The sequence below is a fragment of the Anomaloglossus baeobatrachus genome, chromosome 7 (genome assembly GCF_048569485.1).
Source record: "Anomaloglossus baeobatrachus isolate aAnoBae1 chromosome 7, aAnoBae1.hap1, whole genome shotgun sequence".
NCBI classification, from domain to species: Eukaryota; Metazoa; Chordata; class Amphibia; order Anura; family Aromobatidae; genus Anomaloglossus; species Anomaloglossus baeobatrachus.
Window position 1 is genome coordinate 72,769,635 of NC_134359.1, and position 26,772 is coordinate 72,796,406.

The 26,772-nt window shown below is 41.7% G+C and overlaps 1 protein-coding gene across 1 annotated transcript in view; it reads left to right on the forward strand.

Annotated features, from left to right (window-relative positions):
- The window catches only part of ITGA4 (integrin subunit alpha 4), a 213,749-nt gene that overhangs the window by 60,026 nt on the left and 126,951 nt on the right, over window positions 1–26,772 (forward strand). Inside the window, exons 6-9 of the mRNA XM_075317408.1 lie at window positions 633–762; window positions 9,421–9,506; window positions 16,305–16,367; window positions 20,780–20,917. Coding sequence (XP_075173523.1) covers window positions 633–762; window positions 9,421–9,506; window positions 16,305–16,367; window positions 20,780–20,917 — 417 coding nt within the window. The remainder of the gene's footprint in view (window positions 1–632; window positions 763–9,420; window positions 9,507–16,304; window positions 16,368–20,779; window positions 20,918–26,772) is intronic.

Sequence of the window (26,772 nt, forward strand, 5' to 3'; positions counted from 1 at the left end):
GGCGATCCGTCTCGTTTCTAAGGGGGCGGTTCGTGCAGCGTCACAGCGAAATCACACGGCAGCCGTCCAATAGCAGAGGAGGAGCGGAGATGAGCGGACGGAATATCCCGCCCACCTCCTTCCTTCCGCGTTGCCGGTTGACGCAGGTAAGGAGATGTTTGTCGTTCCTGCGGTGTCACACATAGCAATGTGTGGTGCCGCAGGACCGACAAACAACATCGTACCTGCAGCAGCAACGATATTATGAAAAGGAGCGACGTGCCAACGATCAACGTTTTTTCATGTTTTTGCGCTCGTTGATCGTCGCTCCAAGGAGCTGCTGCGATTTCGCTAACGGCGCCGGATGTGCGTCACTAACGACGTGACCCCGACGATATATCGTTAGCGATGTTGCAGCGTGTAAAGCACCCTTTAGAGAAGCCCTGTCACTTAATCTATGGTGGGGTGGGCTTTTTAAGGGCCACATTATGTTTTTGGTGTCTCCTTCTATTAGCTAACTCGCTTACATCTGAAAATCCATACGTTTCTGTAAAAATCTTAGGTATTCTACTAGAGGTAAAAAGAAATAATTGTATTTACACTGTAACTTTCCACAGTGAAAATGAAATGATGTATTTAATGCTTTTTTGCAGGATTTAATCATCATGGGGGCACCGGGATCGTACTACTGGACCGGAGCCATCTTTGTTTATAACACAACAATCGGCAAGAGCTACTCATATTACAATATTAATAACACTGTCAAATACGGGAGTTACTTAGGTAAAAAGATACCGATATATATACATAAATGTGGGACTTACATATGTGATCGGATACTCTGTTGTGTTCTATATGCCAAAGGTCAACTTCAGATACAATTTTGCGGACATACTTGGTTGATTTCTGTACTGGCACTTTACAGTGTGGTTAGTTTTTAGGATCCATGTGCACAGGCACAACATCCATTTCTTTCCACTCACACATTGCCAATCAGGTGTCACGGGTGACAGACATTGTGAAGAATAAGCTAGGCTAAACTACAAAAGCCTGGTGCTCAAAAAAAGAGTAAATCACAATTTTGAAAAAATTCCGGCACTCAGTCAAGAAAAGGGTATACCAGTCACTGCATTGCTTGTGAATGCTTGTGATTTTATTCAAAAAACAGTGACAACCAAGTTGTATAACAGTTCTCAAATGATAAATTCGTCCTACGCTTTGGCTCTATTCATAGTCTTCATCTGGAACACAGTTTATACCGGTGAGGAGGTAGTCAATTAATATGAGAGTCCTGTGTACACGTATGTGGGTGAGAACTGGTATGTTATATCAGCGTCGGACTGGCTACCGGAGGAACTGCAGTAATACCAGCCCTGGCTGCGGTTACCTGCACTGAACTCCGGAGATCTCAGCTGAGCTCCGGAGTGCAACCCGGCCTGTTCGCAGCTGAATGCAGGTTACCGCAGGCAGGACTGGTATTACCAGAAACTGCCAGTAATACCAGTCCTGGCTGCGGTTACCTGCATTGAACTTCGGAGCTCTCAAAAACGGGTGACACAGTCATGTGGTTTCCAGCAATAAGCATTCACAGCGTTTGGCTGTGCAAAATGCTCCTTGACTTTCTATTGTTCCTACTATCTGTAGTCATTGATATAGATAGCTTTCCTGCTAGATTTTCATATCTTCCCCTTTTGGACCCAGCAGAGCTCACCTCCACCCAGCTGCTGACTATCAGTAGTCTCCATGTGCTTAAATATTCTCTTCTTCCCTGGATTGGTGCTGGGGATATTTTCAGTTCATTCCAGCTCTGGTTGCAAGCAGGTGGCTTGCTTTCATCTGTGATATCATTGCTGACGCTTGCTGAACTCCTGCCTGAGTCATCTGTAGATAAGTAGTTCATGCTTTTCTCCATGTGTGTCCCCCTTGTGGCTTCCTTTAGCGTTTAGTTGGGTTGATGAAGAGCTCACCCATTCCCTATTTAGGGTCCAGCACTAGGAATACCTAGAGTCAGGTATCCAGCTTGGCGCATAAGTGCAGAACATATGGTGGTGAGGGAGCCCAGGGACCAGGTGTAGACTTGGTCAGTGGTCATGGCAGAAAATACCTACTTTTTTAAAATGTTATACTTTATTAATATGCATTAAAAACCAAACAAAAACAAAAAACATGTGTGGACTAAAATTTCTTGAATACCGTGGAGGTTGCTATGAACCCAATTTAAAGAGCTTTGAGATCAATTTGCACAAAAAACAGATGATTACTCAAAAGAGGGGAGGAAGGGGGGGTATTCCCTCACCTCTCACCCTAATTAAATATATTACTGCCTGCCAATGGAGTGCATCCTAATTTGAACGATGCCCCCATTCCTCGGCGGCTCTCCCTTTTCTGGTCCTCACTCTTTTTGGTGTCAGATCACTGGGGTCTCAAGTAAGAAAATTATACCTAACCACTAGGGGTTCACAGAAAAAATGTATGAACGCCTACCACTCATAGACCCAGTGCACATTAGTAACTTAGCTTAAATACAGACAAATAAATAACAGTGACATTAATCCATATCTCATATGAAGGGGATTTTTATAATAAATATCCCTAATCCGCTTACCCCTACCTGGCAATGGAGTACACCCTTAATTTCCTGGTGCCCCCATTCCTCGGCAGCTTGCCCTTATAGGCCCTCAACTCCCTCTCAATTTATTGGGATTTGGGTTTTAAGATATGGATCAATAGATTATAAGTCACTTATCTGTCATTTTAGGGAGTGCTCTGGAAACATATCATTTTCATATCATCAAAGATCTTATCTCGATGCGTTTCTCTCCGCCCTGATTATGGATGGAGTTCATCAGGAGATTTATACAAAAAGCATAATAGCCCCCTTAGATGTGTCACCTTCAAGGATCAAAGTGGTAAGCGGATTAGGGATATTTATTATAAAAATCCCCTTTATATGAGATATGGATTAATGTCACTGTTATTTATTTGTCTGTATTTAGGCTAAGTTACTAATGTGCACTGGGTCTATGAGTGGTAGGCGTTCATACATTTTTTCTGTGAACCCCTAGTGGTAAGGTATAATTTTCTTACTTGAGACCCCAGTGATATGACACCAAAAAGAGTGAGGACCAGAAAAGGGAGAGCCGCCGAGGAATGGGGGCATTGTTCAAATTAGGATGCACTCCATTGGCAGGCAGTAATATATTTAATTAGGGTGAGAGGTGAGGGAATACCCCCCCCCCTTCCTCCTCTCTTTTGAGTAATCATCTGTTTTTTGTGCAAATTGGTCTCAAAGCTCTTTAAATTGGATTCATAGCAACCTCCACGGTATTAAAGAAATTTTAGTCCACGCATGTTTTTTGTTTTTTTGGTTTTTAATGCATATTTATAAAATATAACATTTTAAAAAAGTAGGTATTTTCTGCCACAACCTTTATAATCCATTACCTATAATTTATACATTTTTTCTGAAGAATTTGATATTGGTCAGAGGTCACCATCTCACCCCTCCCTAGACTCAAGGGTCCTCTTGCCTTACCTTTCACCCCTCGCTTGGTACTTCCCCGTACCTAGCATGACATCAAGCCCCAGTGGACAATCTGAAATAGCTATGATTCAATAATTTTTATTAGGTTTTCAAATTTTGTAAATAGAACAGTTATAACAAAAACAAAATTAAACACATTGTATCACATTACATCATGCAATATCAACACAAATAATATAGACATATACAATAAAATAAACGAACAAGTAAACAAACAAATAATAAAATGTTAAAATTTTCTGACACTTTGACATACAGTCGAATATGAAATAGTTAAACATTCTGTTAGTATGAGGTTATGGTAAGGGATATGCTCATGTTCTTCCAAAGAATCAGTCTCATGATTAGAAGTCAGTCAAAGGGTAGGCAAAAACTTGGAATTTACATTGTTTAGAAGCAGGAAATTTTCTTGTATGTCCTACAGAACATCAGCCGATTTCTTTACAGGTCACTTCCCCAGAAAACACGAACCACAATCAATTCATGGGGGAACTTACTTAGAATTTTAAACAGAAAGTTCAGGAAACCTTCATTATAAAGTTTTTTTCTTGTTTACCGGACATACTAGAGCCCAGTAACTGTTTACATAAGTTGACATAATACACAGTAAAGGTCCAGTCACACTAAGCAACTTACCAGCGATCCCAACAACGATAGGGATCGCTGGTAAGTTGCTAGGAGGTTGCTGGTGAGATGTCACAGTGCGACGCTCCAGCGATCCCACCAGCAACCTGACCTGGCAGGGATCGCTGGAGCGTCGCTACACGAGTTGCTGGTGAGCTCACCAGCAACCAGTGACCAGCCCCCAGCGCCGTGTGGAAGATGCTGTGCTTGGTAACTAAGGTAAATATCGGGTAACCAACCCGATATTTACCTTGGTTACCAGCGCACGGAGCTACACGTGCAGAGAGCAGGGAGCAGCGCACACTGAGCGCTGGCTCCCTGCTCTCCTAGTTACAGCACACATCGGGTTAATTACCCGATGTGTGCTGCAGCTACATGTGCACAAAGCAGGGAGCAGCGCACACCGCTTAGCGCTGGCTCCTTGCTCTCCTAATTACAGCACACATGGGGTTAATTACCCGATGTGTACTGCAGCTAAATGTGCACAGAGCAGGAGCCGCGCACACCGCTTAGCGCTGGCTCATTGCTCTCCTAGCTACAGCACACATCGGGTTAATTAACCCGATGTGTCCTACAGCTACATGTGCACAGAGCAGGGAGCAGCGCACAATGCTTAGCGCTGGCTCCTTGCTCTCCTAGCTACAGCACACATCGGGTTAATTAACCCGATGTGTCCTGCAGCTACATGTGCACAGAGCAGGGAGCAGCGCACAATGCTTAGCGCTGGCTCCTTGCTCTCCTAGCTACAGCACACATCGGGTTAATTAACCCGATGTGTCCTGCAGCTACATGTGCACAGAGCAGGAGCCGGCACTGACAGTGAGAGCGGAGGAGGCTGGTAACGAAGGTAAATATCGGGTAACCAAGGACAGGGCTTCTTGGTTACCCGATGTTTACTGTGGTTACCAGCCTCCGCAGAAGCCGGCTCCTGCTGCCTGCACATTTAGTTGTTGCTGTCTCGCTGTCACACACAGCGATCTGCGCTTCACAGCAGGACAGCAACAACTAAAAAATGGCCCAGGACATTCAGCAACAACCAACGACCTCACAGCAGGGGCCAGGTTGTTGCTGGATGTCACACACAGCAACATCGCTAGCAACGTCACAAAAGTTGTTCGTTAGCAGCGATGTTGCTAGCGATGTTGCTTAGTGTGACGGGGCCTCAAACTAAGGACAGGCTTTCAGATATTACATACAGTGGAACCTTGGATTTCAGCATAATTGGTGTTGGGAGTGTGCTCTTAAACCAAGTTACTCTTATATCAAAGCGAATTTTCCCATAGGAAATAACTGAAACGCAGACAATTCAAAGAAAGTACAATATTGTATCCATAAATGCAAATTGATAGACATGCTATATAGTATATACTGTACTGTGCAATGGTACACTGTAAACAGAATACATTACATATGCGCATAAAACTCCAGAGTGCAATGAAAGGACAGAACCAGACGTGTGCTTGGTGAGTATTTACTCTTCTTGCAAAGCATTGCTCTTAAACCAAGTTACACATTTTTAAAAAAGCTTTGCTTGTCTTCCAAAAAACGCTCTCAAATCAAATTACTCCTAATCCAAGGTTCCACTGTACTATGAAATTATTGGATAATATGTTTTAATTGTCACTGATTGTTTTAACTAAAATCTAAACAGAAATCTAATTGTCTATACATAGATGAATTATTGAATCTGATCCTTCAGACATATGTTTTTAAGTAGCTATGAAAATAACTAATACCTTATTTCCATATTTGGTTGATTTCTTAACAGTGTGGTTAGTTTTTAGGGTCTATGCACACAGGCACAACATCCATTTCTTTTCACCTACACATTGACAATCAGGCCCCATTGGACTCTGTTTTTATTGACATATCCTTTAATTAGAGTCAGATGGAGTATGCCAATATTTGCTCTATATACAGTATATCACAAAAGTGAGTGCACCCCTCACATCTTTGTAAATATTTTATTATATCTCTTCATGGGACAACACTGAAGATACTGTTTCCAGGCTTTCTTGTGCATCATCTTTAGAAGAGGCTTCCTTCTGGAACTACAGATTGTAGACTAATATGATGCAGTGTGCGGCGTATGGTCTGTGCACTGACAGGCTGACCCCCCCACCCCTGTAACCTCTGCAGCAATGCTGGCAACACTCACATCTATTTTAAAAACACAACAATGATTTTATAATGATAACACTCTGCTTTCAATGGTGAAGAAAGCAGCAAAAACGCTGAAAGAATTGATATTCTGCTTCTTTCAAAAAAACAAAGCAAAAACACATGTTAAATAGGAAAAAAATGCAAGTGTGTGCATAAGATTTCTGGAATCTCATAGATTTTGCTGGTGCTGTAATAAGCAGCTTTTTATTAGTATAGATTTGTATAAAACCAATGAATAAAACATGCAAAAAAATGCAGCAAAAACTCCCTGTGTGAACATAGCCTAAGGCCTTTTGGCTTTTGCTTTGGGCAACTATTGTAGCTGTTCTGTCCATTGATTCATTTTGCAGCTTTAAATTTCCACTGTCCTGAAGGTAATTGTTACAAACACAGATGTATTTCATGGTTTCCCAATATTACCCATTTTTTTAGTGTCTTGAAACGATGATACAGTAAAATCACTCATAAAGATCAAGATGTTTTTCCTCTATTTACCTTTCATGAACGAGACAGGAAGGTCTTCAGGACCTCACCCAAAAGATTTTTGTATGTGTTTCATGTAGTTTTGCATAAAAGATAAAGGAAGTGGTTTGTACATATATATATATATATATATATATATATATATATATATATATATACCGTATATTTTATTTGTCAGCTGTTTCTATCGAAATCATTTTGGCTCTTTTTTTTTAATCAACTTTTTATTTTTGAAAAAATGTATACAATTATAGAAACAGTCACAGGTAAGAAATGAACAATACATTTCACAGATATACAGAACCATACATCAGAACGGTACAATCTCGGATATTAGAACCAGATTCTTATAAAGACTACCATACAAGAGGAAGTGAACTCTTATATTGGAAATCAAAAGCACCCAGCGAGCAAATAACCCCTTCCCAAATATCAGACCTACCCCCAGGGGTCATTTGGGGTCTTTTTTAATATTAACTTGTGTATAATATCCCCTTAATATTAGCCCCCAAAAATCATAATTTGTAGCACCTTTCCAGATGCCTAAAACGATGGCAAACTTTTACTATAGCAGCGCCAAGCTAAAATCACAATTAAACGAATTTCAAAATAATATCTCTATTTATGGACCATGTGGGTCAACGTTTAGAGATGGTCGAGACAATGCAACCTTTTATATAAGACGGCAACAGACCCTAGAGCCTTTTCTCCTCCATTGTTTAAGTTGATAGATGTGGTTGAAGCTTTAATTAGATGAACTGTATTCATCAGTCAGGAAATGGGACCACCTAGACATGTCCCTCATGGACCCAATAATGACCTTAGTGTCTCCTTTTCACATTTCAAAAATCACATGCCACCATAGTACCTGTAATATAATCTATTTTGTTTGTGAAATTATTATTTAGGAATTCGTTTAGAAGGCTTCAAACAAACAAAGATATCCAATGTCTAAAGAACATTTCTAGAATTTTTAAAGGGAACCTGTCAGGTGTAATATGCACCCAGAACCACGAGCAGTTCTTGGTGCATATTGCTAAGCCCTGCCTAACTGTCCCCATATCTAGTAGCATAGATAAAGAGATCTTTAGAAAAAGTATTTCTAAAGATCCTTCATTATATGCTAATTAGCACAGAGACTAGTCGCAAGGGCATTAGTTCCCCTGGCTAGTCGGCTCCCTTAGCATGTAAGCACGCCCCTGTGGGCATACTAAAATGCAAATGAATGCGCAGCATCACCTCTCCGCTGCCACGGCACCTGATACTAAATTTCTGCTCAGTGCGCATGATCAGAAAACCCGAACTTCCAGTCATATGTACTATGAAGCCAGGTTTACGCGTTCCAGCTTCAAATTGGTGTAGTGCACATAATGAAGGAGCCAGGGACTTCTGATCATGAGCACTGAGTGGAAAATCAGCCGTAATAGCAGAGGTAAGATCTACTATGCCTCTTTACGCTGCGCATTCATTAGCATGTTAGCATGCCCACAGGGGTATGCTTACATGCTAAGGGGGCTGATTAGCCAAGGGAACTAACTCCATTGCAATTAGTCGCTGGCCTCATTAGCATACGGTAAAAGATCTTTAGAAATACTTTTTCTAAAGATCTCTTTATCTATGCTAGGGTATATAGAGACATTTATGCAGGGGTTAGCAATATGCACCCAGAACTTCTCGTGGTTTTGGGTGCATATTGCACATGACAGGTTCCCTTTAAGGACATTTGGCTAATGTCTGACAGATGAGGGTCCCAGCTTTAAGACTCTTACCTATCTCAAGAGTCATTAATCTCAAGAATTAATCTCAAGAATCATTACGAATCACTAATCTTAGGCAATTCCTAAACTACCATAAATGTTAATGGAAGGAGCTACGAATGTATGGTCAACAGCCAAAGTCCATGCCGGAGACAGGTGAATGGTTGCTGACATGTGAGCACAATATCCAAAACTTATGGCATAGTCTGTGAACATGTCATAAATGTATCAGATGAGAATAACATTTTTTCTGCATCACTCTTAGAATACAGAATACATAGTTATTAGTGATGGGCGAATAGTAACTATTCATGTTCAGATTATTCGTAACAAATCCCAAGGTACTATTCCAGTATCTGTTACAAATAACAAACCTAATGCAAGTCATGGGGAAACCCGAGCAATTTTCTGGGAAATCTTTAAGAAAAATACTCAGGTTCCCCATTCACTTGCATTAGGTTTGTTATTCATGACCAATACCGGAATAGTACTTTGGGATTTGTAACAAATAATCCAGACTAATTGTCCATCACCAACAATTATATTTGATATCAAATTACATTTTTTATTGGTGTAAGGTTGTGTTCCAAATGAGATGTATGCTGAGACTGTAGGAAAATTGTATCAAATCCCAATAGAGAAAAAGTAAAAAATATGACCATGACATATTCTACAATGATATTAACATTTACTAGTCACAAATTGTCCCATTCTGTAATCGTAGACAATCTTATCTGCTCTAGTTACTACATCAGGGAATTGTTACCACTTTGCCAACGCAGCTTTGTAGAAATAGATGAATGTTTCGCATCAAATATGTTTTTCCTTCTCATTGACCAAATTAAAAAAATCAAACATTTTGATTTACAGGTTACTCTGTTGGAGCAGGTCATTTTAGGTCAACAAACAGCTATGATGTTATAGGAGGAGCCCCACAACAAGAGCAGATTGGTAGGGTAAGGAAATTTCCACTATTGCTTTGAATGTTAAACGGAACTTGTCATCTGATTCATATTGCCCGAACCACGGGCAACATGAATCACAGCCTGGCTGCACAATTGCAACCATGTATACTATTCTCTGAAACGTTCCGACATTTCAGGGGAAATATACTTTGAGGATCTGTCTGGAAACCATAGCCAGAGAGCCAACTATTTTGGAGATTCCCCCGCCTGGTTCTTCCCAGCACCACTGCAGGTGCTTGACAGGTCTCTCCTTTATGTGTACCTAAAAACAAATTAAAGAAGACAAAAAGTGCAGATAGGGTCTTACCGGAGTAGAGTAATGGATAAAGAGATCAAGAAGGCTCATCTGTAGTATTTGTGAAAGTTACAACCACTGTATAAACGTGTACAAACAGCTGCTGCAGCTACCTGGTGGAAGATGATAGGTGCACATCAAGGAAAGGGTTAAACGCCAAGCTGCCTTTGAAGAAAATCCAAAACCAAATGGATAGGAATCGGGATCTTTATTCTTATACACGTTTCAGAGATTATTCTCCTTCATCAGGACCAAAAATCACATTGTGATTCTTGGTCCTGAAAAAGGAGAAAAATCTCTGAAACATGTAGATGACTAAAGATCACGATTCTTATCCATTTGGTCTTAGATTTTCTTCAACGGTAGCTTGGCGTTTAACCCTTTCCTTGATCTGCACTTTTCACCTTTATGTGTATGTGGCGCCCCTGAGGCTTCAGTCGCCACAGGGTACTCCACCTCAGCTGAGGTGCGGTATTCATCCCAGGTACGAAGGAGGTCATTGCCGGTAAACACCACAATCCATACAACACACAGTCAGTTGCCCTACCACTGGGACTGGGTTAGGGTAGGGTGCTGGGGGTGGCCATCACGAGGTATGGGACCTCCTGCCCACTAGTTCAGTAACCCGGGAGGTGGAGCACCATCAAGTGGGCAGTGAGGCGACACAGATACATTGGAGAGAGGAAACCGACCATGAACCAATACGAATTGGAAGAGCTCTCAGAAAAGCCAGGGAACCGTGGTCTGTAGCTGGAGCGCTCGACCTGGGTTCCCGAATAGAAAGGGGGATCCCAGGGCTCACAGGGAGTGTGACAGGCATCCGTGACCGGTTCCACCAGCCAGGCGCTGGGGTCGAGGGACTACCAAAAGGAAGGCTGCACAGGAAGAGGCACCGGCCTTGGCCTCCGAACTATCTGGGATAGGCTGGAGCCCATGACAGTGGAGCTCTGCACTCCAGAGGTGGTGATACTTCAGTGAGTAAAGAATTTTGACTGCAACCACTGTGTTGTCCAATCCTTCCCGCGCCCTACCCTCGCCTTAGCTGCATGGCAGCAGGAAACTACGACTCCCAACATCCCTTGGGCCTGAGCCCTGCCTGTGGAGAGCTGTACCAACTGAGCTGCGCTACCATCTGCCCCAGAGGATACCTCCCGCAGTGGCGGCGGCTCCTATATTAGCCGCAAACCACAGGTGGCGTCACAAATACAAACTCTTCTCCCCTGTAAATATTCACTTCATCCATCTTTATTGACACCGCCGGGGTCACGGAATCGGGCCTGGCTGCTGTGACATCCCACCCCCTACACCGGCCCAGTGATGAGTAACCCCCAGACCCTGTGGGCGCGTCATGTACCTAGGCAATCACCTACAGTAGCATTTGGAAGAGCTAACAGCTGTGTAGTCTCCGGCTTTGGTGCCCAACTGGATCTTCAAAGTATATTTTCTCTGACATGCTGGCGTATTACACATAATATCCAAACTGCCTGTGGTTTGGGCAGCATGAATCGTCTGACAGGTTCCTTTTAAAGTAATTCTACTTTTCCTTTTCTTTTATATATAAAACCCAATGTACATAAGCAGATTACAACCGTCATTTTTCATATTGTGGCAGTTATTTTTCAAATTTTGAAATTAAAGCGATCTGGTTGGATGTTATAGTCATTTCTTCTACCTCTGATATTATAATAATATCTAACTAGAAAATGTAGCTTGCCAAAATAATTGTTGGGAAACATTATTATGATGAGTTTAGAATATTTTTTATAGACATCAATATAATGTAATCAGTGTTTCCTGGTTGTAAAAAAGTGCCAGCCTTGATCTTTGACTTTTGCAAATCTTCACCATCTGTGATACAAACTCTGAATACATGAATGAAGCATCCAGGAACTACTCAACTTGTACGGTTTGGTTGTGGCTGAAAGAGAACTTTTACCCACAACCTTAGGGCATCAGGTCAAACCACTATGCCCTGAACTTTCAGGAGTTTTCATACACAGATCAAGGTGAAACAGTCAGAATTGGTAATGTCTAGACATTTGTACCAGATATACAACAATGAAAAAATTGTAATGTTTTGAACTTCGTATAATTGTAACTTATTATTTATAATACACCTCTGAATTATAGAATATGGATCATTTTAAGGGCATTTTTTAATTTACTTAAAGGGGTATTCCCGACTCCAAGATCCTATCCTAATATGTAGTAGGTATAATAATAATAATAATAATAATAATAATAATAATAATATTAATAACTATTAAATTGCACTGGCGCTCAGGTCATGTACCTTATCACTAGTTAAATTGATTGGTTTAGTTGTAGGAGAATAAAGCTGCTAGTAGGTAGGGGATACCGTGTATCACCAGAGAGGTTAAAATAATAAATAATTGGTGCACTACTGTGCTAAATATTCCATTTAATAAAAACTGATTACCTGTTATGTTATAAAAAACTCCTTTGGTACTGTGTAAGACCCGCAACACACATCCGGTTTTTTTGTACGTGCGCGGTACGTATTTGCACATACCGGAGACACGTGCACACGGAGACCCATGTTATTCAATGGTAGATGGCACACACACGTAAAATCACACGGAACGTGTGTCCGTGTCGTAAGTACGTGTGTGTGCTTTTCTACACGGACGACATGTCCGTTTTTGGCCGGCAGCACGCAGGCACGGACCCGCTTTAGTCTATGGGTCCGTGCCTGCACGGACCGCACACGAAGTATGTCCGTGTTCAGCACGTATCGTCCGTGTCCGTTGTTCATCACGAAATCTGAAACACTTGTTTCCAATCTATCAGGACAATTGAAAGCAAACAACAACACCAGGATCTCATGATGAATGATTAAAATCATTAATTGGGTAAAAATGCGGGCCTTTAAAAACGGACAGCACACGGACAGCACACATACGTATTTTATGTCAATACGGACATTCCACACGCACACACGACTCGCATACGCCATCACACGGATGCCATACGTACCGGAGAAACTCCCCTAAAAAACGGAACACGGACCCGAAAAACGGACCGTGAGACACGTACGTTTTTTTTGCGGAAGTGTATTTTTGGCCTAACTAATGCTGATAAAACCAACTAGTAAGTAGTTGTAAAAAAGCACACTCTATGTTTAACAATATAAGATGAATACGCATAATTGAATCATATTTTATCAGCATTGGTTACACAATACTAAAGGAGTTTTTTACCTAGCCAAACGGTTAAACATTTTTGGTAGTGTTTTTAATGTTAGCCTATTCTATATTTATCTAGTTGTCAATTTTCCATATTTTTCATCTTTTAGGATGATAATGCGATTCTAAACATCAGTGACAAATATATACAGTACAGACCAAAAGTTTGGACACACCTTCTCATTCAAAGAGTTTTCTTTATTTTCATGACTCTAAAAATTGTAGATTCACATTGAAGACATCAAAACTATGAATGAAAACATGTGGAATGAAATACTTAAAAAAGTGTGAAACAACTGAAAATATGTCTTATATTCTAGGTTCTTCAAAGTAGCCACCTTTTGCTTTGATTACTGCTTTGCACACTCTTGGCATTCTCTTGATGAGCTTCAAGAGGTAGTCATCAGAAATGGTTTTCCAACAGTCTTGAAGGAGTTCCCAGAAATGCTTAGCACTTGTTGGCCCTTTTGCCTCCACTCTGTGGTCCAGCTCACCCCAAACCATCTCGATTGGGTTCAGGTCTGGTGACTGTGGAGACCAGGTCATCTGGCATAGCACCCCATCACTCACCTTCTTAGTCAAATAGCCCTTACACAGTCTGGAGGTGTGTTTGGGGTCATTGTTCTATTGAAAAATAAATGATGGTCCAACTAAATGCAAACCGATTGACATAGCATGCCACTGCAAGATGCTGTGGTAGCCATGCTGGTTCTGTATGCCTTCAATTTTAAATAAATCCCCAACAGTGTCACCAGCAAAGCACCCTCACACTATCACACCTCCTCCTTCATGCTTCACGGTGGGAACCAGCCATGTAGAGTCCATCCGTTCACCTTTTCTACAAAGAAACAGTGGTTGGATCCAAAGATCTCAAATTTGGACTCATCAGACCAAAGCACAGATTTCCACTGGTCTAATGTCCATTCCTTGTGTTCTTTAGCTGAAACAAGTCTCTTCTGCTTGTTGTCTGTCCTTATCAATCGTTTCCGAGCAGCTATCTTACCGTGAAGGCCTGCTGCACAAAGTCTCCTCTTAATAGTTGTCCTAGAGATGAGAAGGTGTGTCCAAACCTTTGGTCTGTACTGTGTATATTTTTGTCTCACACACTCCGGTGATTATAACATAACAGGTAATCATTTTTTATTAAATGGAATGTTTAGCGCAGTAGTAGCGCACCAATTATTTATTATAATAATAATATTAGGAAATACCTCAAATTAGAAATGTAGTATAGTTCTGTTCACTATGTTGCTTAACTCATGTGCACAGCATTGCAGGACCTTAAAGGGTGCTTTACACGCTGCGACATCGCTAACGATATATCGTCGGGGTCACGGTGTTTGTGGTGCACATCCGGCGTCGTTAGCGACATCGCAGCGTGTGACAGCTAGGAGCGACGATCAACGATCGCAAAAATGGCAAAAATCGTTGATCGTTGACACGTCGCTCCTAATCTTAATGTCGTTGATGTTTCATTCCGCAGGTTGTTCGTCGTTCCTGCGGCACCACACATCGCTGTGTGTGACACTGCAGGAACGACTAACATTATCCTACCTGCGTCCACCGACAATGAGGAATGAAGGAGGTCGGCGGGATGTTCCGGCCGCTCATCTCCTCCCCTCCTCTTCTATTGGGCAGCCGTTTTGTGACGTCGCTGTGACGCCAAACGCACCTCCCCCTTGAAGGAGGGATTGTTCGTCAGTCACAGCGACGTCGTTGAACAGGTAGGTGCGTGTGACGTTGCCGTAGCGATAATGTTCGCTACGCAGCGATCACCACATGTCGCACGAACGACGGGGGTGGGTGCTATCGCTCGCAACATCGCTAGCAATCGCTAGCAATGTCGCAGCGTGTAAAGCATCCTTAAGTATCCATGGTTGCGATCACACATATAGGGACAGTTACTTAGTTGCTAGTAGTCATAACCATGAATACCTAAGGTCCTGCAATGCCCTGCACATGAGGTAAAAGACATAATGAATCAGAAGAACTAGTCTACATTCCTAATTGGAGGTATTTGATAATATTATTATTTTTACACCTACTATATATTGGGATAGGATCTTGGAGATGGGAATATCCCTTTAAATGTATTTAGTTTGGGCTAAAAATAATCTTTACAATTGTGTGTGATCAAAGATTTTGCTTTGTTTGCCTTCTATAGACTGTGTTGCCGAATAGTTTTTACTGACAAATAAATGTTTCACATAGGCACAGTTAGTAATCACCTTGCAGCTTCAAAATGGCTACCACGAACAGGCTTGTCACAAGCTGCTCCATTTCCCAGAATCCAGGGGTTGCCCTGGCCTTCACCCTTTAACCCTTGTACAGAGATCTAGACTTAAGCAAAGGTCCTTGGGTAAAGGCCCAGTCACACTAAACAACTTACCAGCGATCCCAACAACGATACAACCTGATAGGGATCGCTGGTAAGTTGCTAGGAAGTCGCTGGTGAGATGTCACACTAAGCGACGCTCCAGTGATCCCACCAGCAACCTGACCTGGCAGGGATTGCTGGAGCGTCGCTACACGGGTTGCTGGTGAGCTGTCACACAGGCAGATCTCACCAGCAACCAGTGACCAGCCCCCAGCCAGCAGCGACACGTGGAAGCATGCTGCACTTGGTAACTAAGGTAAATATCGGGTAACCAACCCGATATTTACCTTGGTTACCAGCGCACACCGCTTAGCGCTGGCTCCCTGCACACCTAGCCACAGTACACATCGGGTTAATTACCCGAAGTGTACTCTGCTACGTGTGCAGGCAGCAGGGAGCCGGCTTCTGCGGACGCTGGTAACCACGGTAAACATCGGGTAACCAAGAAGCCCTTCCCTTGGTTACCCGATATTTACCTTCGTTACCAGCGTCCGCCGCTCTCACACTGTCAGTGCCGGCTCCCTGTTCCCTGCACTCCTAGCCACAGTACACATCGGGTTAATTACCCGATGTGTACTCTGGCTACGTGTGCAGAGAGCAGGGAGCCGGCACTGACAGCATGTCAGTGAATAAGAAAGTATTATGTGTGTAATCTTTTTTGTTAAATATAACTTAAACATTCTTCTTTGGGTTATAAATCATAATCTGATCAGTCTGCTATTTTTTATCGTCTTATATCTTTGTGTCTTCAAAAATGGAAATGGCGTAGCTTTTTTGTATATCCGTTTATCGTGTATCTGATCAACAGAAAGATCCTATGACAAAAGTGAAGTAACAACTTATAAAGATTGTACCCGTCATACAGACATTTGCAGTATGTTCAGTCGTTTTTTTTTCTTTGTCTTTCTCAGGTCTACATCTTTGCCTTTGAGAGAGATCAGTTGACTATATTATACGAAGCAGAAAACAAAAAGGTGCATTTTCCAACTCTTTTTACAAAATCAGTTCTCTGTCAATGTTCATATGAAAGTAAAGTAAGTGAGAAAATAGGTGATTAATGCATAATAAGCAGTGGGACCAGCCATAGATGTCCCGTGTTCCCATAGTTGACAAGTAATCCCTTATTACCACTACAATAATTCAAATTGTCTATGGGACGGATGGAAATAGTGGAGGGCTGTACTATCCCTTCCAGTGAATGGAGCAGGGATGCACAGGGACGAGCGACTGCTACATCGTTCAAATGCGGAAACGTGTGACCCTCTTTCTTGACAAAAATAGAGATGAGTGGACCCAAACTTTACAAAAACTTTACAGACTTTACAAAAAAATCAGTGTTCAAGTTCTGGTGCTTTACGTATCCAAACCACATCTCTGTGCTCGGGTACGCTCAGTGTTCGGCCCAGTGCAAGCCGCTTGCAGTGTTTTAGTGACTCGCACTGCGGATGTAGTGTGTCCCCCCCCCCATAAAAAGAAACCCCCCCTTCCTCCCTCCCCCGGAAGTGCTCTGTTTATGGCTGGCTGTATGTGGGCAGAGACCCGAACTGCCCAATTACTGACTTCCAATGTGGTTGAGGTCAAGTCTGAGATACTGAACTGTATCTAAAGTCCAGCTACACCCGCTGAACCCGACCTTCCACGGGTCCGCTCACCTCTAGTGATGAATATTGGGAACAATAAAGATCCTATAGTATAAACCTTTATCACATATCCACAGGATAAGTGATACATTTATTGATTCAGCAATTTTAAAGAGGTTTTTCACTACTAATTTAACTTCCTTCCAACTCTTCCTATTAGTTCATCTCTATGTGGGTTGTCTAATTCTGACTCTGCTACTTCCGTTCTGGAACCGGAATCAGATGAATTGAGCAGTGCACGTCATTGGTGGGGACAGGACTACCCCTCAGTGAGTAACATATCACACTTCAGTCTCCTTTGCCTCCATCCTGCTGATGAACTGCAGTGACATTCCCTCAGCTGACAAGCGTTGAGATGTGCTGCTGATTATTAGAGAGCATATCACATGGATTGTCAGCTGAAGGGATGTCACTTTAAAGCTTTGGCCAAGTCAGTCTGCACTATGCATGACCGAGCTCAGATTAAGCTTCACTCTCTTTTGCCTTGATCCTGCTGAGGCTTTGAAGTACCATTACTTCAGCTGACAAGCCCTTTGATATTATTCCTAATGATAAAGGGATGGCACTACAAAGCTTTGACAGGATCCAAGCAGAGGACGTTAGCTAGTGCGCTTGCAGGAGTTAATTTCTGCTAGCCTGTGGATTGCTGCTTGAGTCACATGTTGCAGGAGACCTATCACAGTCTCCTCTGCCCTTTGTAAGATGGTGGAACCTGGTCTCCCATGCCGATGATAGTTTATGTGATCCCGGTGCTTGTGCTTTGTTATCCAGTTGCTGGAGAACTTCTGTGTTCTATTTGGTGTGTTGTAAAAATACTCTTGTCTGATTATTTCCTCCCTTCCTTTCGTTTCCTCATTATCATGTATTGTCTTTACCTCTGTAAGTGATTGCTGAGAGTTTGAGCTTTGTTTTTTTCCTCAATCTGTTTATTCGTGTGGTATTAATCACTCCTGTGCTGGCCCTCTCCTGGGTGGAGGGAGGGGGCCACTAGAATAGGGTTGTTCAGGAGCTAGGGTTAAGAAGGTGGCTCAAACCTTGTCACCTTCAGATGTACTTTTGTAATCAGGGTCAGCTAGGGTTTCTCTAGTCTGAGGGCCAGTTTAGGCTCCCATGTTCCTAGTGATCCCTTCACACTACGTGACAGGTAGTCTTGACCCCAACAATGACGTGCACTACTCAGTTCATTCAATTCTGGTTGCAGATCGGAAGTAGCGGTGACTACATTACAACAGAGGAATTTATGACCCCCACAGAGATGCATTCATGGAGGCTGGGCAGGTAATAGAAGTATATTAGAAAAATTATTATTAGGAAGGGATAGGTAATATGAAAGGATGTTAAATCAGTAGTGGACAACCTCTTTAAGTTTAGAAAAGAATCTCCAATGAATCACTGAAGAATGTCCTCTGAGTACTAAACTTTACACACTTATCCATAGAAAATCATTTTGAAAATTGAAAAACAATATGTAAATAGTTAAAATAATTGGTTCCAGCAAGTATTACAATCCTCTCACTATACATCCAGCCACTATGACCAGAACAATCGTAGTCCGAAAATGTAGATAGGAAGCTAAATCCCACAGGGAATATTAGGGATTTATTTTTATATAGTGGGAACCGTGTCCTAATACCAGTTGGATGCCTGAGGGAAAGTGACATGTTCTTCCTAATAACCAAGAACTATGTGAATGTTCTCTAATAACATCCCGGAAGCTGTTCTTGACTCTACATTCCTGTGTCCATGCTCTTCTATAATGGGGTTTCCCACACAGTCGTTTGAGGACATAGTGCCCTATAAACTAATTGGCGCAACCAATAATCTCCAGTTCTGCCAAGTAAGATGTTACTGTTTCTTCATTTCACTTGCAAAAAAAATATCAGATTAAAGATTAACTAAATTGGAACGAGATTCATGAATTTTGTAACTTTTAACACATTAAAAGAATCTGCCCTTTTACGCACTGTTCCAAAATATGTTCCCTAATGTAATTGCATATGAAACTGGACCAATAGGTGACGCTGAATATTTCCAGTATTAAGATTATGATAGGAAATATTGCGATTAAATCATTCTTTAACGGATCAAACTATTGGCCAGGTATAGGTATACTAGTCAGATTAAGGTCCCTTTCACATGTCCAATTTTCTCGCACATGTTCTATCCATGTTTTTCACAGAACACGTACACATTATATTCTATGGTGCTGTGTACAACATGACCCCTTTTTTTTAGGGGTCAAAATCACCCTTTGAAGTCTATGTGAAAAACTGGCACAGCACATTGATAGAATCCATCCTAGTGCTGTCTGGTTTTCACTCACTGTTTGATGGTACAAGATTGAGAAACCTTCAGCTTTTTTTGTAAAAAAAGAAAAATTTGGTGAAACACTGATGGTAAAAACTGGCATCCTGACCAAATACTGGTGAAAATCTGATCCCAAAAATTCCTGAAAATAATTCCTTTTTTCACATGGAAAACCAGCTTAAAGGGAACCTGTCATCAGATTTGTCCGTTCTAACCTTCGGCCACCACCAGTGAGCTCTTATATAGAGCATTCCAGAATACTGTATATAAGATCCCAGGCCACTCTGTATAACGTAAAAAAATACTTTTATTGTACTCACCTAGGGAGAAGTCGGGTCCAATCGGCATCGCTGGTCATGTGCCTCCTCCTCCTTCCATCGCCATCCTTCTTCTCAGCTCCGTGTGAATGACGCGTCCTACGTCATCCACAAAAAGTCATCCATTACGCTCCTGCACAGGCGCACTTCTCTCTGCCCTGGTGAGGGCAGATCAAAGTACTGTAGTGCGCATGCGCGGGCGGTCTTTGACCTTTCCCTGCACCAGTAGGACAGAGAAAAGTGTGCATGCACAGCAGGACAATGGAGGCCTCTGAGTGGATGACATAGGATGTATCATCAAAACGGAGCTGGGAAGGAGGATGGAAATGGAAGGAAGAGATGAGGCACTGAACCGAGACCAGCAACGCCCATCGGACCAGACTGCACCTCAAATGAGAATAATAAAAGATGTTTATTACATTATACAGAGCAGCCTGGTCTTTTATATACAGTACAATCCTGTATATAAGAGCTCAATGGTGGTGGCCGCAGGTTATAAGGGACAAATCTGGTGACAGCTTCCCTTTAACGAGTATACCACATGGCACACCTGGCAAATAGATTCCGTGCTGGACTATGCCGGTGTTGACATAAGGTGGAAATCTGAGAAATCAAAAACTCTTGTTGGAAATACAATATAATCTCATTTTATCCACATAAATAATTAGCCAAAAAAATAACCGGATAACATTAGTATGAGGACTATTACTTTACTTTTCTGTAGACCTGATACAGATGAAGAGTAGAAGTCTTTGCCCCTTACAAAACCAGTTAATAGTTTTATAGATAATTTTGTAACATATCAGCAGTTTTAACCAACACATTTTTAGGATGCCGCAGGCATGAGCCGCCTCATTCATGGCTCGGCAAAAGAAATACAAGATTGTTACACTGCCAAACCTCTGGTGCCGCATGGCGAGCGATAAATGTGTAATAATATCGCCTCTATAATTCATATGGATCGATTTAAATACAGACATGGTTGCTAATGCTTGCTAGACATTATAAAAGAAGGAATAGAAATTAGAGGTTTTGCAAATTACACGGTATGCAAAACTATTTTTATGTGTATACATATACCTCATCCTACATGGCATTTATACTATAGATTTCTCTCCCTAGCTTGGCTCATACTTTGGAGCTTCTGTGTGCGCCGTGGATTTAAATGGTGATGGACTATCAGACTTGCTCGTCGGAGCACCAATGGAGAGCACGGTGCGAGAGGAAGGGAGAGTCTACGTCTACATGAACAATGGAAGAGTGAGTTGATGATTTTAAGTCTTTTACATATTGGTTATACTGCATATATCATAAGACATCGGATTCTGTGGGTAATTTATTAATGTTTGGAGTAAATCGTGCAGATCAGGAGCGCAAATGGGATCCTAGAATAAGATTTTATTGATTTTCAGTTATAGTTTAGTAAAAGGTTTCATTACTTTGGAGTGATGATTGCTTTTTTGTTAATATAAATATTTGTATATTCATCCATAGATATCTGTACAGTCGAGGCCAAAGGTTTTGAGTCTAAACAAATTCTGGTTTTCGCACAATTGGCTGCTTTAGTAGTTTTGGACGTTTTAGTCAGATGTTTCTCTGGTTATCGAATTAAAATTATCAGCATTTAATAGTTTTATTGACAAATGCATCAAGACTAAATGCATCAAAGACTAAATATTTACAGCATTTATTTTATTTTTCAAGACTTCTATAATTCAACTGTCACGAGTGACAGACAGTCCTGTGGTGTCCGGCTATAGAAGGTCATAGCACTTGGCTGCATACACTGTTCCCTGACCTTCTACCTTTCCTGCTTGGTTGTCATCCCTTTCCCTTTACATCCCAGAGGCGTTGTTCAGCCTGTCAGCTGCTGTTCATCAGTACTTTTCTTATCTATATATACCTTCCCTTCCTAATACTTGGTGCTGGTGCTATTTGATACATCCTTATCAAGTCTTCAGTTTAAGCAGGTGGCTTGCATACATCAGGAGAATCTTGGTGATTTGTGCAGCTTCTCTCCTGAGACAACTAGAGAAACATTGTTTGTGGTTTTCCCTTGTTTGTTATCCCTGTGTGTAATGAAGGAGCAGGGCCGGATCCGTGTCTGAGGTGCAGTTAGGTCAGACGTGGGTGAGCTGGATTCCATTACAAATCCCTGTGTGTACTAGTGGGGTTAATGAAGAGCTCATCCCATCTACTCCCTACCTAGTGCCCAGATCAGGGTCAGCCTATGGTCAGGTGTCCGGCTTGGCACATATATGTGGAACGTATCTAGGGCGGTGAGGGAACCCAGGGCCTAGAGATAGAGAGATAGACTTGGTCAGAGGCCACCACCTCCCCCTTCCCTAGACACAGGGTTTCCCTTCCCTTTCGCCGTTTGCTTGGTACTTCCCCTTATCTAGCTTGACATCAACCGTGGCAGCTAAATATCAGCTCTTGGACCAAATCCTGGAGCACCAGGTCTCAAGTCAAAAGTGATAACTAAGTGCTTGGTGGACAAAACATTGACATTTTTGGGTCCATGGCCAGGAAACTCCTCAGATGTCAATCCTATTGAGAATCTGGCCAATCCTTAATGAGTGGGTCGACAAAAACACAAAAATTGTGTTAAACTCCAAGAACTGATTAAGCAAGGGTGTATTGCCATCAGCCAGGATTCGGCCAAGAAGCTGATATCCAGATGTCAGGTCGAAGTGCAGAAGTCTTGAAAAATAGGAGTCAATATTGTTAATGTTTAGTCTTTGCATTAACTAGAAATCGTAAAATAGAAAGTGTATATACCTCCACTGGCACTAAAAATTTGTAAAAAAAAATTTGCTAAAATATTTTCACAATGTTCTCGATTTGTCATAAGTGTGCTCTAAATTTACACCCTTTTACTTACTAAAAATTATTTTGCCACATTAGTATAGTAGTGAAAAGCAACATAGTTTTCCATTTAATTTGAGAAATCTGGATAAGTTTAAAGCACAGCTTGCTTGGCTCTTTCCTTAATTATCATAAAACTCAATGGAAATGTCTTCACGTAAGGATGATTGATCAATACTGTCTTGAAGTGTATAGAAAAAGCAGTCGGGAGGAATTAGTAGACCCTTGTTCTTCTAATTTGTGAAGGTCCATGAAGTGGTATCCACACTTATCAAGTGATATTAAAATATCACATTTGAACAGATGTTTATACCAAGTTTTACCTTTGTTCAGAACCACTTATTTTGGTACTTTTCTATTATCTGGACACCAATGATTTTCCATTTCAGGAGACCACTTCTCTATCCTCAATCTCCTGTGAGAATTGTGCTGGTTTTATGCAGTAGGTCATGAATAAGTGCCAACTTTCCCCACTCTTCACACAGATCACTGTGCTCAGTATCTAGATACCCAGTAAAGCCAAACTGAAATTGGCCAAACTGGCTGTAGAGAAGACTAAAACCAAAAAGACAATGGCTGTGAATTCACTGCCTCCATACATATAGAATGGTCAGAAAGTGCTGCCAAGATTATATTTGGCAGACTTTCTTCTAATATTTGCGTTTTTTAGAGGGCTGGGAAGGCCGTTGTTTTAAAAGAGATGTAATTGTCACGCTCACTTGTGGAGACACTGAGACAGGTTGGAGAGAGATCTCCAAAGGGCAGTTAACAAATAACCCACAAGAAGGCAATAGAGTAGTCAGCAAGCTGGGTCTGCAACAGGAGGTCTCGTCAATAGTACAAGAGTAAAAAAATCATAGTCAGGTAATTGCTAAGGGTCAGGAGGCAGGATGTCACGTATACAGCAGAAGGGAGAGAGGAATCTGAGGTCAGGAACGAGGATACAGGTCAGAGGCCCGGGAGTCAAAGTAAAGTACAGGAGTGGAGGATACATAGGTCGGGACCGGGTTCAGACAGATAGGACTGGGACAACAACTATAGACAGGAACGGAGAGCCAGGAAACGAAGGACGGATAAACAGGAGGGTGCGGGTCAAGACTAGGTAGCAGGGAGGCGGAACAGATCAGGTTAACTCACAGGAGCCGGGCACTCATGCTGCAGAGCAGGAACTTTTACTGGCACTGTTCCAGAGGAGCAGTGCCAGGATATAGCAGCCTGTCCTTCGGTACAAGGCACAATGGAATTAACCCCTCTCATGACCTGTAACCCTGAGATAAGATACCAGCAATGGCTAGCAGTGGCTGAGCCAGGCATGGATCATGACAGTAATTCTTCCTAATATCCCTACCTCATTATAACCCATATCTGGATGCAGAGTATGTGTGAGTTATAAAACCAATGCAGCCTAGAATGGAGACTAGTGATAAAGGATGCATCTAATGCAATAGACATTCATGAACAAATCCGCAGAATATGGAGGTGTTCCAAAAATATTATAAAATATATGTCCAAGTGCCAAAGATTTGTTCAAGATCTTATGTGGCCTGGATATTTTTCCACCTGGCACCACTCTCTGACTGCAGTGTGGGGGTATTGACGACTACTACTTAGGGAAGGGACAGATGGCCATAGATTCTCTCATCCAAGAGATGACACTTTGATCAAATTCTGATCAGAGTTTGATCCAAGTGTGAACATAGTACGATCCAATTCTCTCTAATGAGAGATTCAGAGCACAGTGTGAGGAAAAGATGGAGAACAAAATTTCTCCATCTTCTCCATCTCCATTGTGTCAGTTTGTGGAAATAAGACTGCACTCAGATGTCATCTGACAGCAGTCTGATGATTTCCACACACTCATTGACTTGCAATCAAAATATCGGATCAAAGACATGCGTTGATATTCTACTCGGACAGGCACTGAGCGCCCCATAGACTAACATTGGTCTGAGAGCGATCTTATGTTTTTTCAGATTATACACAGAAAAGTTACTTATCTGCCTCTGCCACTTTCTTCTCATAGTCATAATTGCCTTATGTGAATAGGTTTAATTAATTACATGTTTTACTGCAGCAATAGAAAAAAAGGATTGATATTGCTACTATTACTCAGTAGTGACTCATTCTTACGAACAGGCCATGGCATAAATAGAGGAATTTATAAATGTTTTTCACCACTGCACACTGTTATCAATGGCATTATTAGGTGGTAATTTCAATAATAAAGCTGAGGATAAAAAGCGCAAATAGGGTCTTATCAGATATTATAGGAAATTGCACATGAAGTAACACTCACCTATTGGGGTTGTGTAAGTCACAACCCCTATGCAAGTCTGAGATAATGGCGGCTGCTGCAGCCCCACATGGGTTAAACTTCAATGTTGGAGAGGAGAACGGGGTTAATGCCGTGCTGATGAATGAATAGATTGTTGATTCAATGAAATTTTTTATTTTACATCCCTACGTGTTTCAGAGATCACAGTCTCCTTCATCAGGACACAGGAAAAAATCAACAATGATATTGTTGATTTTTTCCTTTGTCCCCATGAAGGAGACTGTGATCTCCGAAACACGTAGGGATGTAAAATAAAGAATTTCATTAAATCGAGTCTATTCATTCCGTAGCAGTGCATTATCCCCGTTCTCCTCTCCAACATAGGTGGTAATTTCGAATGACAATCCACATCACGGGTCACAAGCAAAATAACACCTTACTGTAATACAAAGGTAATGCAATGTGATAATATTAGGTGATGAGGATGTATTCCGAGACCTGTTCTCAAGTATTTACTGCTTCTCAGATTATATTGTCAGGTGTTATAGTAAGAATAGTCTGTTCTGCAATTAGACTCGAAGGTTATTCATTATCATTCTCACCTCATCATATTTTTTATAAATGACTGTGAATTAGTGGGAGGCGAGATAATTTGCTATAAATGTCTTTGATCATAATACTGACCATGCTGAATGATAATCCATAGCCATTGTGCTAATAACATATACAGTTTTTTCTTACATTTTTCTTAAAATTCCTTGCCCTGCAATAAAAAAGCATGTAAGATCTAAGGCTGCTTTCACACTACGTTTTTTTAACATGCGTCCTGAATGTTTTTTTAACACAAAAACGGATCCAGTGCAAATGCGTTTTCATTTCAATGCATTTGCAATGGACTCGCGTCAACATGCGTTCACATGCGTTTGCGTGCGTTATAGTGAGGATCCAGCAAGTTGCAGTTTTTTAACATTTTTCAAAAACGCTACTTGTAGCGTTTTTGAGCTGCGTCCAAATACTGCAAATTGCGGGATCCTGACTATACTGCACGCAAACGCATGTGAACGCTGGCATGCTGATAGACAGGATCCTGCTTGCTCTACTGAGCATGCCCAGAAACCAGCCTCGCGTGATCAGTCTCTCTCTCCCCCTCCCTCTCTCCCCCTCCCTCTCTGTCTCTCTCCCCCTTCCTCTCTCCCCCTCCCTCACTGTTTCTCTCCCCCTCCCTCTCCCTCTCCTCTCTCTTCCACGCCTGAGGGCTGCGGACACCTGTAACCAAGGTAAATATCGGGTAACCAAGCAAAGCGCTTCTCTTAGTTACCCGATGTTTACGTTGGTTACGTGTGCAGGGAGAAGGCAGCCCGGCTCCTAGCAGCTGCAGATGCTCGTAACCAAGGTAAATATCGGGTATCCAAGCAAGTTAACTAATGTTTACCTTGGTTACGAGCCTCCACAGGTGTCAGATGCCGGCTCCCAGTCTATCACGTTCAGTTCCACTGACTCCCGATCACATGACTCCAATGCCCGCCCATAAACTTAAAGTGACAGGATCCTGCAAAATAACACATGCGTTTGCGTATGCGTTTTTTTGCTGTAAAAGCAGGATCCGCTTTTACAGCAAAAAAACTTTCATGACGCATGTTAAAAAAATGTAGTGTGAAAGCAGCCTTAGTTAGTAAAAGTTTTGAGAATCTCTAGTAATACCAGAACAAATAATTTGCTAAGTGTCCCAAGAGAAGAAAGTGTGATAATAAAGTTATTGGCCAACTTGTGAGCTAAGGACTTCCATTTTATAAATATAGTTTGTCATGGCAGTAATGGAGTTTACATTTTATATAATCAAGGTTTTCATACACTACTCACAAAAAGTTAAGGATATTTGGCTTTCAGGTGAAATTTCAGGATGATGCTAAAATGCCGTCTAACCTTATCAGGTGAACTTAATGTGACATTCTCTAAACTCTTGACTGCACAT